This window comes from Prunus persica, chromosome G1 (genome assembly GCF_000346465.2).
Source record: "Prunus persica cultivar Lovell chromosome G1, Prunus_persica_NCBIv2, whole genome shotgun sequence".
Classification (NCBI taxonomy): domain Eukaryota; kingdom Viridiplantae; phylum Streptophyta; class Magnoliopsida; order Rosales; family Rosaceae; genus Prunus; species Prunus persica.
Genome location: NC_034009.1, coordinates 31394198 through 31411437, shown reverse-complemented (window position 1 = coordinate 31411437; position 17240 = coordinate 31394198). Strand labels below are relative to the sequence as shown.

Genomic DNA, 17240 nt, shown 5'->3' with positions numbered 1-17240 from the left:
GGCCATCTATTTGTTCACGAGTTTATCTAAACCATCACGTGTATACTTTTAGAGTGCGCATTTGCTGCGGTACCACTCACTCACAGCCTCACACCTAAACAGGTGGGAACCAATCTGGTACCAACCATGTCACTTAAAATGCTTCGCGCACGTGGTGTCATTACCGGACCAGCCGGTCACCTTCACCGGATAATATCGGTAACTCACACACACACATATGCTTCCTATTTCATCTTAATCAATTTTTTAAAAAAAAATTAACGGTCAAGATCTCTTATAATTCTCCCTTCTCTGTCAAAAACAACTCTCTCTCTCTCTCTCTCTCGTCCGGTGCTTTATTTATTCATTTCTGTTTGCTGTAGTTGGAAGCTTTTTATTAGTTCTCTCAGCTAGCTCAGGGTCTGGTTGAAGGGTTTGTTGGCTTGGATTTCAGGTGGATTTGGTTGTATGTTTGTTGTATTTCTTTTTCTGAGTGATTGTGGGCTGAGATGGAGAGGGATTTCTTGGGTTTGAACTCAAAAGAGTCGGTGTTAGTGGTGAAGGAGGAGATTAATAATGATGGATGCAAAGACTCAGGTGAGTGATTTTCTCATTCACTTCATTTTAGCCACAGCAATTCTTGAGGATTTCATTTCTCAAGTATGGAATCTTTGAGCTTTTTTTTGGTCTCTGAATCATGTGCTATTTTCAAATTCTGTTCTAGTTAAGCAATTTTTCTTTGCATGGCTGGTAGATTAAGATATGAAGATTGACTTAATTTTATGACATCCTATTGTTCTATCTGAGTAATTGTTTGGCTGTTTGCATAGCTAGCAACTAGGACGAGCGACATAAAAATTTATTCAAGTTTTTACCTTGAGTGTCCCAATCTAATTCTTCAATGTTATTATGCCATCTTCTGTTGGCGTAAGGATTTCCTGTAACTTAGAATTTTGAACAAATTTGGGAGGTGGGGGAAACAAAAGGCAAACAAAGTTTATAGTAATTTTTGGCTTTTAACTAAGTTTTGTTTCTTCACCCTGTTTCACTTTTTAGGGTATGCTAGAGGTGCAGGAGGTGCACATTGGCCCTTCTTGAACAAGGTCTCTGCACTTCCTCATTTGATGCCTTTCAAAGCTGCTCAAGATGATAAGACTAAAAAGATGGTATCTGAGTCCTTCCTGTCTTCTGGATTCATGCCTATCTCAACTGCAGATGCATTTGACCATTGTCAAAAACAGGCTCCATGTGAAATTCAGGTATGTGTTGCCGCCCACGTGTTAATTCATTTGTTGGCAACCGGGGGCTGTAGTGCTTCTGTTTTGCATATTTGACTTCTAGATCGATTTTTATTCATTATTTTGGCTTCAGTTGCCATGCCTGAAAATTTGGATCAGCTAGTTTCTATGGCTTTTCAAACAATAATAGATGTGTCATCAAGATATAAGATCGGTTCAGTGTCTTCTGATATTATTATTATTATTGCCCATTCCCTCATTGGTTTCTGGTTTTTATCATCTAGAATTACTTCAATCACGATAGGCAAGATGGCACTCATTTTTCCCTGACAGCTTATCCTATGCAACATGATGTGCATTCCGTTCATCGTCCCCATGATGTGAAGATGATTTCAGTTACCAATCAAGGATTTTCTGTTCCTGTGAGCAACCCTTTCTTCAAGAATCCCTTTGCTACTACTGGTCAGAATTTTGCTGCCACTACCATCAAGCAACAATTGCAGGGAATTCCAGTTACAGCTCCTTACTCAGTTCTTCCAGTTTCAGGGAGCACCGAACCATGGTAATTTTGATTTTATGCTTGAATTATTGATTGACCGTTTCACAAAATTTATTAAATTGTTGAGTGTTTGTTAAATCATTCTTTGTAGGAACAATTCCAAGAACTCTGGGTCTCCTTCACAATTGACAATCTTTTATGCCGGCACTGTGAATGTCTATGATGATATCTCCCCTGAGAAGGTACCCTTCCTCCTGCTCCTGCTCACACATCCATAGACACATGTGCACACACATAAAAACATGGGTTTTTGTTGTTTTCAACCTTTAATTGGGTCATTGGTGAGCTCAAAAGTTGTTTTGTGACATCTTTCCAGGTTCAGGCTATGATGCTTTTGGCTGGAAATGTTTCTTCCATCTCCTCTAATGCTGCACAACCAAAAACTCAAGCACCTAGTGCAAAGTTGGCAGTGGAAGATGGTGTTCCTGTGAATCAGCTGACAAATACACCACCATCTGGTCTTTCTAGCCCCTTATCTATTTCTTCACATACTGGTGTCCAGTCAGTAAGTGGATCCACAAACACTGATGAGCTAATGGCACCAAGAACGACTGGACATCCAACCAGTCCTGTTAGCAAAATGGAGCCTCCGAAAATAGTAAATGCAGTTGGATCTGTTGCTGCAACTTCTATGATTCCTTCTGGTATGATACTTTGTAATTGAATGTTGGTTCTTAACTTACTAATAGTGTTTTCTCAAAAAAAAAAAAAACCTCTGATTTTTGGTGGCATTCAATAATTCTGAACATTGTAATATAATGAACAAGTTTTGAGTTATTCCAAAAATAACATTATCAGAGGTTTCTATTTTCAGCATGCATCAAAATTTTCAATATGTTTGTCTGACCCTCAGTAGTATGACTATTAAGTAGAGTTGTGATCACAACATTAGGCTTTCTTCCTTTTTATCTTTTGATTGGACAATTGTTTCTATTTAAACTTTTTTTTTTGATCGAAAGTTTTGATTTAAACTTGCATATGCTTTTTTATGCAGCTGTTCCACAGGCTCGGAAAGCATCCTTGGCTCGATTTTTGGAGAAGCGCAAGGAAAGGTGATTTTTTCATTGATCCCTTCAACTACAAATTTTAAAACTATTTTGAATTGTTTACTGTCCATTGTAGTAAGAAATAACATAAGTTAGAACTTATGGTTGTCAGAGTCTGCTGCCTTTTCTGTGGTTATGTGGTGAATGACATATGGTTTACAAGATGACTGGAGCCCCAAGCCAGAGAAACTTTAGGACTTCATCTTCCCATCTTACGCAATTCTACACCTAACAACTAACGTAGGTGGTCGGGTTTAGGAGGTTACAAAACAGTAACACTGTTTCGGAGCAATTAGACCATTTCTTTCTTTTTCTTATATTAAACTTTTAGAAAGAAGGTTGTCGGTGGGTATGGTATGTTCTGCATTAAAAGTTGGGTTTGTTGATTAAGACAGTGGGTTGCATTTGTGCAAACATTGCTTATTTCCTAGGAACAGCTAAACAGCTGCCCCAACATGTAACTTCAAAATTGACAGGCAGGCAGATATTAATATATGTGATGATGGTAATTGGACCGCTAATAATATCTTGGAGTTCCTGCTTTGTCTGTGGCTATGTGCAGGGTAATGATTTCCGCCCCGTACAACTTCAGCAAGAAATCTCCAGACTCCAATGGAGTGAATTTCACCCAGCAGGGAGAACAACAATGATGTAGAATGCTGAATTGGAGGTGGGATTATTGCAAAATTAATTTAGTATATGTAAAGCATATTGTTCTTCAAAATAACTGCTACCTTGATTTCGAAGTCTTAAACTAAGATTCTTCCCAAGTGTTGTAGGGTAGGGATTTCCCCCCCAATTATTACATTGAGCACCTTTGTGTAATATATAAGTTTTACGCTATTCAGTTGTGGTGAAAATAAATAATACCTGCCGGAAACTAATAAAATTGTAAGCCTGTGTTGCATTATTATGGCAGACACGGCAGATAATGTAAAATCATTGTCACCATGGTAGAGGAGCACACGAGATTATGATGAGTGGCTGTTCTTTCCAGGATTTGTGTGGTTGTTGGATGTGATCATTAAACCTGTTTCTTGGCTTGTTTTGTTCCTTTTTTATTTATTTATAACCTTTTCTTTTCTTCCGAAGCGTTTTTTCTTCTCTTTTTGGTCTGAAAAAAATCCTATCTCGGAGCCTGGGTTGAGTTGGTTAATTTTAGTGGCACCAAAAATTAGAAGAAATTGGGAAATAAGAAGAAAGCGTAAGAAAAATCTCTCTCCAACTTAAGATAGAAGTTTGGTTTCAGCATCAGTCACGTTTACAACGACAATTTTCGGTTGAAGTTGAGTGGGACCGTGGCGGGTCCGCGATTGTGAACATAACGTGCAATTTCGTCAAATCATTTAACCAATCAGTGCCTTTAAATTTTGCATCGGCGTGACGTCTAGGTCTAGTTGTCGCTACCTACGCTGTCACTTTCTATTATTGGCAATTTAGCACACGGAGGAATATCTATAGATTAAATTTTTAAATAATACAAAATACCCCTTTGTTTAAGAAAATTTTAAAGAGACAAATAGGTAAAATAATACTTTATTAAAATAAAAATAAATCATATAATAATTTGGAAGTTTTTTTGGCTTTTTGGTTTTTATAATAGTTTCTAGGTCTAAATATTCTTCCTTCTGTATTTGTTCTTGTTTTAATGCGAGAAGTTTTTGTGGATGTGTAATCTTTAGCATAGGACATCAACATTTTTGCCAATGATGCTAAACAGCATCATCCGTGACCCATCCCATGTGAAACGATAGCAAATTTGCTCACCACTCCATTTTAATATGTAGAATAAATATTTGAATATCCAACCTTCCATCCTGAATCGTTAATTTTCTGGTAAATAAACAATAATTTGACATTCGATTTCTATTGAAAAGAAAATCTAACAAAAATAATTCCACCTAAGCCTTCCTACTTCTGTCGCTGGTTACATATATAATCTTACCCTATACACGACGTTACATACTTGATGAAGAAAGTACTCTCTATTGTTCTGTATTATCTCAAAGTGTTAATGGAAGAAGGTCCACCCGCTTAAGAGAAATGCTAAAACCCTAAAATTATGATGCATTCTGGACCAACTTGGGATGAGTAGCAGCATAAATGGAAGAATTCGTGTCAGGTTTTAAGTGGAAAAGGAGGTGCTGTATGTCTGGACGTAGGCTTTCTGCAGCTCTTCCACAGAGAGCTAAAACCTCCGGTCTGGGCTTGCTGTTTGCCTGCACAGGGCCTCCCTGCCCTTCGTAATGGATTATGTGATGGCTGAGAAACACAACGGGTTATGCATAGTTAGCTATAGTAAGGCACCAGACAAATCATAGATCAAACCACATACAGAGAATTTGTTTGTTTCAAGGACAGCACAGAAGAGCACTTACAAGAAGTCAATAAGATCTGCTATTTCTAATGGTTCAACAGGAGTCGGTGGCTGCGTATTCTTCCCGAAGACATCCACCATCATACTTAAAATCAATGAGAGGGTCTGCAAAAAAATTACGAAAATGACTAAACATGGAAGATTGAAACTTTAATCATCATCTGAACCCCACATGGCAGACTAGTTAATTGTAATAGTTGTGAAAAGTGGTCATCCAAGACACCCAACAAAGATTATGCACGAAGAGTACCCAAAAAGCATGATTACCAGCATTGCACGATACAGTAATCAAGTCAATCACACCACTCCACAGGTGAAGCACCCTTGCACCATCATGCCCATGATATATAACATTCAAACGAAAAAAGAAAAATACTGGGATTTTTCCTTTTCCCCTTTCAATTATATTTGATTAAAGAAAAAGAAAATCAACATTGGGGTGTTTGGTACATTTTACCTTGGATGAAATTCAAATCAACATTGGAAATGAGTGAAACCTTAGATGAGATAAGATTCTATTAAAAGTTCCCAATGAGTGAATTTCTATACCTTACTGAAGAGGGTGTGTGCATTGGCAAGTTTAGGGAGCAATGGACTCATTATACGGAATGCTATTCTCAACATTGCAACGGATGTCACTGGCCTGAGATGTTTGATGATAAGATGGGTCCCTTCTAGCCATTCCTGTGGGAGGTTACTGAAAAAAGAATGAAGCAGGGCAACAATATTACCTGGAATCACAACAAGAAAAGGAGTTTATGGTCAGGAATCAGTAATGTGTATAGATATCATTAAGGAATGTGTAAATTAGCATAGAGTTAACTATAGATTCTCAGATAGGGAAGCTTAAATATCAGTAAATAACCATTGGATATTGTAGCATACCAATGGCTGTTGAGGTATTGTCTTGAGCAGCCCATGTCGGATCCAACAAAGCATAACCAACAGCAGAGTCTAGTTCCCCCAGTGACCTTTTGCCGTCAGTGAGCCACCATGTTTCTTTTATTATACGTGACGCCTCTATATAGAGTTGTACATGAAAATCAGAAGGCAGCTGAGCCAGTAGAAGACCACAGGCTTGGATCAATAAGCAAGACAATTGTTGGCATGTGTAACCACTTCGAGAAACAAAGTTAGATGCATTTATTCCTGATACTGAAGCAGTTGATCTGCTTGTGCCTAAGGAATCTGTGCTTCCACCCGAAGGGGATGTCGGTAAAACTGAGCCTTGGCCAACACCATTTGGAGCTCCATGCAAGCCATTGCTGGATTGAATTAATGTTGGTTGTATATTGATGACGATTTGAACCAATGATGATACAATCTGGGATGCAGATACAGGAAGAGAGAGTAATTCAATTACTGCTGTTTCAAGAACCAGTTGAGTATATGTGCCTGGATCCTGAATTTGATAAAATGCTTTTTGGCCATCAGAAACATTTGTTTGCCCAGACTGAGACGTTGCTGGAGTCTTGTTAGGTGGGGCACGCATTGAATTATTTAGAGCATCACTCACTGATCCAGATTTTGAGTTGTTATGCAATGGAGGTATGACATTATTCACTAATCCCAGTAAGAGTGTTGCAAAGTAATCCGGAGGTGGACACATGGCAGAATTTGATGAATTAACATGCGATGGGAATGACTCAGAAAATGGGATCTGAAACGAATTTGGAGTTAAATAACTAATTGGAGAAAAAAGCAGTACTGGTTACCAAAAGAATAGAAAGGGGAGCAAAGTCATTACCTTGTTGATATCAAGTCCATTCAAAATTCGAACAATCAGCTTTACAGGAAGATGACCATAGAAATATGCAAGTATATCACGAACAAATGTAAATCTTAAAGGGTGGTAAGCAAGAAATTGGGAATACATGGCCAGAACTCTTTCAGCTGAATCCTTGGCATCATTTTCAATTAGTCTATAAACTATCAATGGAATGACTGGAAGCAAACGTGCTGCAATATCATCAAAGAATGTGGGATACCTATATAACATAACAGACCATGTCAGTGAATATGCATAAACAATTTGCAAAGTTTAACTTTTAGCCAAATGTTATAACTCTTCTCTTCTCTCAGCATAAAAACCGTAATAATCCATCCCGAAAAAGTTATTATTTAACATATCAACCTGTCCTTCCAAGAGAGATGATTCCCAAGGGCCTTTTGCAATTCAACTCGCTTGAAGACTCCAGTGTAAATCCAGTGTTCAGGGGGACCTCGATTCATACAATATAGTTTCACTCTTTGTTGAAGTTCTTGCCTATCAAGTAGACTCATCTGCAGCACATCTTAGTCCATTATCACATCAAGAAGAACATATATTGCAGCATTGTACATTTCAAGATTAGTTTTTTTAATACAAAAAATTGAATTCTCACATCAATCCTAGTTAAATTTCATTGATTGATATATAAGAGGTGTTTAATGGGTAAGTAACCCATGAACACAAATTACATAACACCAATAGGAAGCTACAATTCAAAGTCCCCAGGAATAAGAAAACCAACAAGAGAAATATAATAACCAAGCCCAGTATATAAACTCATGACAAGAAAAAATAATCAAGGCTGTCAAGAGAATAAGAAACACAATACTGCAAACAGTAGACATCCAATCAAACACAACACCGCCAAAGCTTAAGCAACGGCAGATCTCTGCCATTAAAAATGCAATTTATTCCTTTCTCACAACAACAGACATGATACAAGGTGAACTTTTAATTATAAGAAATTCGTATAATGGGTTGCAATCAGTAGTTGAACATAAGACATGCAATAGCACAAAATCAAGATGAAGTAACACGCTACACAGAGAACAAGACGAAATGTTGCTGGAATAAAGAATTCACCTCATCACTTTAAGGCACAAATAGTTTCAACGATACAACAATAACCATTACAGAAAATGAGCTAATCATACTCTAAAGAAAGATTTGAATGATCAAAGATTGAAATAGTATATGTACATGTAATAATGATTATTCATTAAAAATTCAACAACAACAAAAATTTGAAAGCTCATACCACAATACGCAAAGCATGGGGGTCATCATCACGATCAATAAGTGCCAGAAGCAAAATATCCAAAGGGAGCAACTCGTGGGTCCAAATATAAAATGCTAGGTTTGCACAAGCTTTCAGTAAGAGGTCCTGAAAAATAAAATTTTAATGTAATGCTCGTAAAGACGACTGAACATGCATTGCAATACATAGCATTTTGAATTGAAAACCTACAAACAATTTACAGACCTGCAAAGAATGGCCGTGCTGAAGTTCCAACTGAATGTGATGAAGCAGAACATCCACCATTGTATAAATATTATGCGTCACTTCCTCAGGGGAAAACTCTCTCAAGACACGTGCCTGAAGCCATATAATGGAAGAGATTAATATAGAACAAGAGAATAGAAAGAAGCAACAGTTTCTTAGGAAAGACAAATAGAAACCTGCCAAGACTTAGAGGTTATAGCAATGGATCAGTGTACTAACCGTAGTGTCATTCATGATACATGAAACTTACCAAATTTACACTGTTAATGTTTTCTGGGTGCCCCTGCATCAGGATCCATGCACCAGCACATAGATATTTTCGGTGTTGTGGAAAACTATGACTGAGATAGGTCATAGCATAAGTAGGATCAGCTGATGGTGACAAAAGCTGGGTGCATTGGTTAATCACAGTGGTTTCCGCCTGCAAAAAGGAGTAGATCTTTCAACATTATGATTGAATGATCAAACAATCAGAAAATAGGGAGGGGCCATACTTCATATTTACCACAAAATAATCCTTAGGTTCATCACCAAGATGTAAGAGATAGCAGCTCTGGAAGGATTGCAAATTTCAAGTTGAATTGTTCAAATCCTTACAAATTTTCAGTTAGACACAAATTTTCAAACTGGGGTTCTCACAGGATTCACATTAATAGATTCTAGCTACAGTCTTGACACAAGTATTATGAAAAACAAAAAGAGGAACAATACTGTAATGTGATGTTCTAGACGACGTATCCATGGGTAAATGTTGGTAGTATTACTACTGCCAATTCTATTAAAGATGGCAGGAGTATGAAAAAGTACATCCATACAGGTATATCCAAGAAAAGAAAAGTATTTACAAAATCTTCAACCATCAAAAGAATAAATACTGTAATGTCATGTCTAGTAGACATACTCATGGTAAAGTTGGTAGTATTATTACTGTAAATTCTATTCAAGATGGCAGGACTGTGAAAAAGTATATCCATACATGTATATCCAAGAAATATTCCTAATATTCTATGTTCCAAAACCACGTCTCACGGTAGAAGTTAATAGTAGAGCTACAGAAAATTCTATTCAGCCCTGTAAGATAACAAAATCATCTTTATCAAACAAAATATTTCAGTTTGATACATTTTAAACAACAGAATAGGGGATACAATAATGAAACCAAATAGCACTAAGTTGGACGATTCCATTCTCTGGCAATGACATCTGAGTTTTGACAGCAGAAAAACAAAGTTGCAGATCAACAAAACAAACACAGTGAAAAAAAAATAAAAAATTGGGAGAGCAACAATGAACCTGCTGCCATGCTTGAATTGCCACACCCCTTTTATCTATCCGAGGAATCAAGAAATCACGAAGAAGAGGAGGGAAAAAGCGTAGTGTTTCATCTGACCATGTGTGTTCACTAGTGGCTAATATCTGCTCTAACATGGTTTGAAGATAAAGCAGATGATCAGCATCAGCAATTCCTCGTGTCTTAATGATGATAGCAAGAGTGACAACAGTTATTCGATTCAAAGTTTCTGTGAATTCAGTTGGACCCTGCCAAAGAGTAACAACACGTATAATTACATCATAGTTCAGTTACGAAAGTTCAACAGAAAACAGGTTGCAGTTTGGATAAAGCACTATATACCTTCCCTTCCCTTTTCACGAAGAAAAAATCTCTCAAAGACAGAATTAGATTCATGCACAAGTTCTCGGCCAATCTAAATACACGATGGTCTCCACGTTTCGATTTTAGAGCAGAAATGATTTTCGTAACGTCATACATCAAGGCTTTGCTTTTTCCTTGGTACCTATATGGAAGATATGACAACTTATAAATTTAAACTTGAAGTGGCATCATATTGCATATAAAAGAAATATAGCATTAATATTTACAGCATCTGAAGCCAAGAGAGTCACGCCAAAACATTGCAAATTATAATTATTTGACAGAAGTGTAATTTCACAATATGGATAGTAAAAATACTCACCTGTAAAGTGGAAGCAAACGGTAATTCAAAATTTCAAGCACCAAAAGAGTTACGCCTGGCTTGCTCAATACCGACGGGTTCCTTTGTGCCAAATGCTGAGGTATCAAAAAGATTATTGTTAAATTATAAGTTAATGAAAAGCAAAAGGTTACAACAGTATTATTTCAGAAACAAACAAGGAAAGTAGACTTCAAGCATTGAGTAATGGTGCCTTACAGTGACAAGGGCAAAAAAAGAAGTATAAACAAAAGTTTCCAAACTACAAGTTAAGACTGCAAAGATTTATCTGTAATAGTCAAATCAACAAAATAGTTACAGACGCCAATGCCCAATGGTAAAGAAGAACCACACCTAGCAAAAGTCCAAGATATACAGGAAGACCGACCCTGTGTAGTCCCACAAGAGAAGGAAATAATCAACATGGACTTTCGCTTTATATCTTTCATATGATTTCAGCTTTATTCAGTATCATGCTAATTTTTTAAGGCGCCAACAAGCCTACTAGTAAAGTTTCAAGGAGTTTTGCGAGCATCAAAGTTGAGATGGCCTATAAATATGGGAAGGGCTACCCTCATAGTGCAGCCTACAGTCAGCCTTTGATCTTTAAAAATTCAAGTGAGGTGCCCTTGGGGGGAATACATTATTAAAATGAATACTTCTTTACAAGAAAACTGAGAAACGAGAATAATCAGAGAAGGAACGGAAACCTTAGAGTTAAAGAAAATTACACTGAAATGAGAACGAAATAATGAATGAGGTGCAATGAGTAGCAGCCTAGTATATGTTTCAGCCATTGCAATACTAGGTACAACCTGCATTTGAAATATAAGAATACGAAACAAAAGACAGTTCAAAAAGAGTAAGTAATAGGTCAGCTGATATATGAAAAAAGAATTTCTACTAAGAAGCCATCATATATTATCAGATTCACAGTCAGAAAGGATAGCTTGAAGTAGCAACTAGTTCAAATTATCAAACAGAAATCTCATGTGTGTGCCTGTGCGAGAGAGAGAGAGAGAGAGAGAGAGAGAGAGAGAGAGAGAGAGAGAGAAGGGGTCAACCATTCTTCGTTTTTCTTCCTTGACTAGTTTACATGTTTGAAAGACGCATTAGGCAATACAAACATGAAATCTTTCATGCCCTCAAGAACCCAGTCAAGTCACTTCTTTTCTTTCCTTAAATTAAGCACTACTACTTTTATCTGCATACTAAAATATAGGCAACTATTTTATTTTTCCTTTCCCCCGTCCCCTTCATTATGCTATGTGCATGTAATCCATGTTCTTACAGCCTGCAGCCTCTGGCCATCCTATGGCATGCATACATCAATAAAAAAAACAAAAAAACAAAAAAACAAAAAAAAAGTTTTCAATTATCAATAAACATCATTAAGGCCTAACCCCAAGCTGAAAATGGCAATAAGCAAGAAATAAAAAAAGAGTACCTGGCCAGAAAATAAAGATTCTTCCATTTGATACGCCAGCTTCAAACATAGGTTTATTGAAAAGCCAGATAACAATGACATCGGCAATGGACTTACTTCCCGCATAACCATTAACCTCTCATTGGACTGTAGGTTTGTTCCTGGTAATGACTCGGCAACTCCAGCAGCTGATAACCAATTGATCACAGTTTCACAAGCTGGCTGCGCCATGGTGTAAGACACAACCCAAAACATCCCAATTGACCTGTCATCCATATTCATATAATCCATCATTCGATCCCCTGAAATAGAAACCAACAGATGCATGTTCACAAGATTTCCAGGAAAATGTCACTTTGATAGAATTTACTAAATTTTCTACCACAGGTATCAGAATTAGAATATGGTATACACAGGACATTTTATAATACTAATTTGTGATTTTATTGCCAGCAATAGTCAATTTGCAATAGTTTTAAATTGGAATATGCCTTTGCTTGCTTGCCTCCACCATTCATCTATTTGCTTTCCTTTCTGAAGCTGCTCGTTATTTAGATATTCTCTAGTTGTCGTGTTCAACGACCAAATACGTAAATTCTGGCAACTGCTTATGAAGTCGAGCAGGATACTCTGAGGACTATTCGGATCTGAGCTTCTATCTTCTTTATGAAACGATAGGATCTTTCGGGTAGTCTCCACCTACATGCAATAAAGCTTCAGATTATAAATATGATGTCATCAGGCAGTATGAAATAATTACTTAGGAAACAAATGAAAATGACAGATATCATTCTTCGGCAACAATGTAGAATAATGCCCATATTTAGTTAGTGCAGCTAATATAAATACTTTGGAAAACATAAATTATAAATTTCTAATGTTAGGTAGACAAAGAAAGTGGCAAAAAGCAAGACAAAATGAAGTGACTTCAGTAGAAAGACAGTGAATTTTACTTTCCTAAGACAACCTTTCTAGCATCTGCATTTAGAGCACTCATCACAAGCTCAACCCGAATAATTTGAGCAAGAAGCCAAGTGACATGATTTGTCCTAAGAATATGTTGATCACCCTCTGTAAGGCGTGAAACTAGCTTGTCCACAAAATCAACAAAATCAACACATCCACTTTTTATAAGAAAAAAGAATATATCTGAAAAGACAAGCCACTCTTGCCAGCAATTAATATCTGCAAGGAACAAAATATAAGTAATTAGCTGACTAAAATAATCATTATACAGGTAGCCACAACCAAAAAGTAAAAAAGTAGAATAGCTCTAAAACAACTAGGATTGAAAAATAAGTTTTGATAGAATAGTACTATAAAATGTCCTAAGCAAAAAGGTCTACAGTACTCCATAAAAGAACAACAAAGCTAATCAACAGGTAATCTTACTAATTAACAATGAAATATTACCTGAATTTGTCAATTTCAATAGCTCAACAATCCTATCAATTGTTCCCTCACAAATCATTTCAGAAGTGAAGACAGCACCAGGAGTAGGCCCTTGAGAAGGAGACCTATAGCAAGGGGCTACAAGCAGCACGCGTTTCCACCAGTCAGGAGATGGAGTAGTGCAAAGAGCATGCCTTATACAACGCAACGCTCTCTCCCAATCCAAACTTCCTTTTGGGATTGAAGTTGCAAGATCCTACACCAGCAAAGGGGAGAGCAATTCCAGATTATAGAAGTTTTTGAGTGCCCTAAAAATGAGCTCAAAATAAGTAGCATAGATACAGAAATCATGCTTGGTCAAGATTATTATCTCTTTTTACAGATTTACTAGTACATTATCATCATCTTATCATCCAATGATACTAAACTATTCTGTAAACATGGTATATACTCATATTCCCTGCACAAATAATGAATTTTTAGATTAACTCATCACCTCTCCGTGCAATGGTTCTCCAAGAACACTTGGATATGTAATCGGTGAATACCGCAAGCTCGCTACTGCTTCGCCTGAAACACTAGGAGTTGTCTGTGAGAAAATCCTATGAGTCCCAAATGTAGGGCAGTGTAGGTGTTGATCTAGCATTTTCATGTGCATAGCCATCATATCTCGCCTCCTATGGATCTCCAAGATTAGAGTAAATAAGGCTTCATCATCAGGTATATTCTCCATAAATTGCAAGCCACTGCGCAGTAATTCATAGAAGGGCACTCGGCATTTATCCTCATCAACCAAAAGCCATATCACATCTAAACAGCTATGTAGCCATTCAATTAGAGCCTTGCCAGGTCTCCAGGATTTTACACCATCAGATTCATCAACCCCCAGTTGTTTTTGATCCCAATTAACCAGCCAATTCAGCATATGGGAAAAGATGTCAGCATGAGTTACTGGTCTTAAATTAAATTCAAGTCCAGTTAAAATAATCTTGCAACACAGCTGACGTAGACTGCTTATAGCATTATCTCTTATAGATGAATTGACTCTTGCCGTCGCCTGCTGTCCATTGCAGGGCATATCAGATGATTTAACTGGTGACATAGTTACACAAGATGATGGCTCAATAGCAGACTGGCTGGGGGAACCAATACCATGTACTGCAGGTAATGGAGAGGCGGGATTTGAAGATTGAAAATTAGACGAATGAAGAATGTTATTTGAAGATTGAAGCATACCGGACTGTGATGAAACAGCAGGCATTGCTTGACTCCCTTGACCCACGGACATTTCTGCAGTGGAGACTGAAGAAAAAAGGGAGGGCAAAAAGCTATCCCAGTTAATGTGACCTATAGTGCACAAGCTCCTTAAAGCAAAAAGAAGAAATTCTGCCCGCGGCGCATGATTACTACACTGCACAACTAGAGATATAAGAACAGACTCTGTCACAACACGCAGTTGTTCTTGGTCCTGAAATACATGGAACAACATCAGACCAACTAACTTAAAGAAATAAACAATGATAATAAGGTCACAGAAATGGTTGAATATGGCAGAGGAACGGCTTTAAACAAAAAGGTGAGACATATGATGCTTAAAGGTGCATCAAATTCTGAAACTTACAGGAAACTGGCTCTGCAGTTGCTCAAAATCTAGAAGGAACTGCTCATTTCGAGGAGGAAGCTCCCTATTAAGAGCAACTACACGCTTCTGTGACTTGTTCCTGAAGAATCGACAACAAAAAACTTGTTCAAACAAATGGTTTATTTCCAACTTCGAAACAGCCGTATGATTGTTATCTAATCAAGTGTAAGGTTTGTACACTCAGCACCCAAAAGCATTATGTCTACTACATGATGGTAGTTGGTGCAATGTGAGAGAAAAAAAAAACAAAAAAGAACAGCAATTTAATTTCAATTCATATAATTCAAACTAATTGCGCAGCCAAAACCCAAAAGACAGAGCTTTCAGCTAATAGATAGACACGCTTTCGAATGAATTGATAGCTAACATACGTAAATTTATCTATGGATATATAATACTTACGGAGGTTCTCGAACTGAATCCTCAGGCTTTTGGCGACTACTTCTCTGCCAAGAAAAAAAAAAATTCAGATGAAATCGCATTAGAAAAACTTAACGAAAAGGAAAGAGGGAAGGAAAACTGATACGCACTCCTAAGTAGAGGTCGAATAGATTGACAATTGCAGCACGAGCGGGGTGGAACTGGTAAGCTCGGGAAGCTGATGCTGAGGACGATGATGATCTCTGGTTTTGATCCATTTTTCTCACTTCATCTCCAATCGGAGCACCCACAAAGCCAAGCCAAGGAAAGACTATAAAGCCAACAAAGAGTAAGAGGCAAAGTGAACGGGAACTAGAATGAGTTGCGTTTTTTTTCAGGCAACCAGAGGCGCTTCACTTTGTATTGGGCCAATACTTATACTTGGGTAGTTGACTGGGGTGGCTCCGGGGACCCGAATCACATATGGATACGGATACGGTCCGGTCAGTGTTTGACACGTGCATACCGACTTAATTACCTTTATTTTATGCTTTACTAGCCTCTTCTCATGCACTTTCGTATATGCGAAAGGTATTTTTTTTAAAAAAAATTTTATTTATTTTAGAATTAAAAAAGATAATGGATAGTTGTGTTTCATAAAAATAGAATTCATTATATGATTTTTCTTTTACTTTTAATTTTTTGTAATATGAAAATGTGTGAATTTACCATATTATCCTCATTTAATTAATAATTTTAATTCTTAATGTTTGGATTAGCAAATGGCATTTTCTGGTATTTTGAATGTTTCATCATTCTCTGTCTTTTGCTTTATATATATAGATAGATAAATAAACTAACTAATGTAAATTATCGAAATAATAATAATAATTAATTCTTTATTTTTAGCAGGATAAATTGAGGTCATTTTTAAAATAAAATATTAAAACTAATTTATTTGAAAATATTATAATTATAAAATATCTTTAATATAGATATAGATTATAATAAAATATCCACGTTAGGTTTGTTTGAGTACTTGTAATTTTTAATAAGCCGGAAAATAAATATGTTCAATGTGACGCTTGTTTAGTTACATTCGAAAAATAATTGATTATTACATTCATTAATAACATGATTATAAAACAAATTTGGTTGCTTTTTTGTTAATAAAATTAGATAAATTTTTAAAAGAAGAGAGTAACTTTTAGTGAAACGAAAACCTCTTGCTATAGTAAAAGAGTGACAATCAAATGTCCATCGTGCCTCGTGGGGCTACCCATTTTCTGAATCTATATATATAAAGTAAAAGGCAGAGAATGGTGAAACATTCAAAATACCAGAAAATGCCCTTTGTTAATTCAAACATTAAGAATTGAAATTATTAATTAAATGAGGATAATATAGCAAATTCACATTTTTTAATATTAAAAAAATTAAAATTAAAAACAAAATAAGATAATAGGTCCTACTTTTATGGAACATAACTACCCAAATAAATTTACTTATTTTTTTTAAAAAACCTCTCGCAAACGCGGAAGCGCGTGCAGAGAGGCTAGTATATATGTATATATATACAAAGACAAATATAAATATATATCTTTTCGAGCAAGCACCGCCGTATTCTACTTGCATGTGTTAAGCATATAGCTAGCGTTCCTTCTGAGCCAAGATCATACTCAAATACAAAGACAAATATAAATATATATATATATATATATATATATATACAAAGACAAATATAAAAATAAAAGAACTGCACCTTGTCCAGAATATGACCGTTGAATCCAGCTGCCAAGCCACGTCAATATAAGTGGTGTCCCTCGTGGATTGTGAAGTGAGGCCAAACATAAGCCCTCCGATAAGAGGCCCAACCCAATGATCTGATCTGTGGCACTGCTTACTAGTTACTATGCAACTGCATGTAAATCTTAGCCGTCCGATCTCTGACAGGCTCTGTGATCATCTGCTTC

The 17240-nt window shown here is 36.6% G+C and overlaps 2 protein-coding genes across 4 annotated transcripts; one reads left to right on the top strand and one right to left on the bottom strand.

Moving 5' to 3' along the window:
• On the top strand, positions 305-3802 carry LOC18791864 (protein TIFY 6B). Its single transcript, XM_007223186.2, has 7 exons — positions 305-576; positions 1036-1238; positions 1502-1779; positions 1868-1958; positions 2093-2420; positions 2771-2828; positions 3385-3802. The coding sequence occupies exons 1-7, from the start codon at positions 489-491 to the stop codon at positions 3470-3472; spliced, it is 1134 nt and encodes a 377-aa protein (XP_007223248.1). The 5' UTR covers positions 305-488; the 3' UTR covers positions 3473-3802.
• On the bottom strand, positions 4566-15675 carry LOC18792109 (mediator of RNA polymerase II transcription subunit 23). 3 transcript variants are annotated; one of them, XM_020566170.1, is made up of 22 exons: positions 15438-15675; positions 15310-15353; positions 14887-14986; positions 14502-14733; positions 13762-14423; positions 13287-13521; positions 12841-13058; positions 12365-12572; positions 11895-12175; positions 11179-11262; positions 10451-10545; positions 10108-10270; positions 9768-10013; positions 8725-8895; positions 8454-8567; positions 8229-8354; positions 7334-7482; positions 6947-7187; positions 6085-6859; positions 5749-5930; positions 5201-5304; positions 4600-5084 (listed from the first exon to the last, which is right to left on the bottom strand). In XM_020566170.1, exons 1-22 carry the CDS (start codon positions 15543-15545, stop codon positions 4883-4885), a joined length of 4740 nt encoding a protein of 1579 aa, XP_020421759.1. In that variant the 5' UTR covers positions 15546-15675; the 3' UTR covers positions 4600-4882. The 3 variants fall into 3 exon arrangements, with proteins under 3 accessions (XP_007225475.1, XP_020421759.1, XP_020421763.1); XM_020566174.1 differs by having other exon boundaries at positions 13762-14357; XM_007225413.2 differs by having other exon boundaries at positions 4566-5084; positions 13762-14733.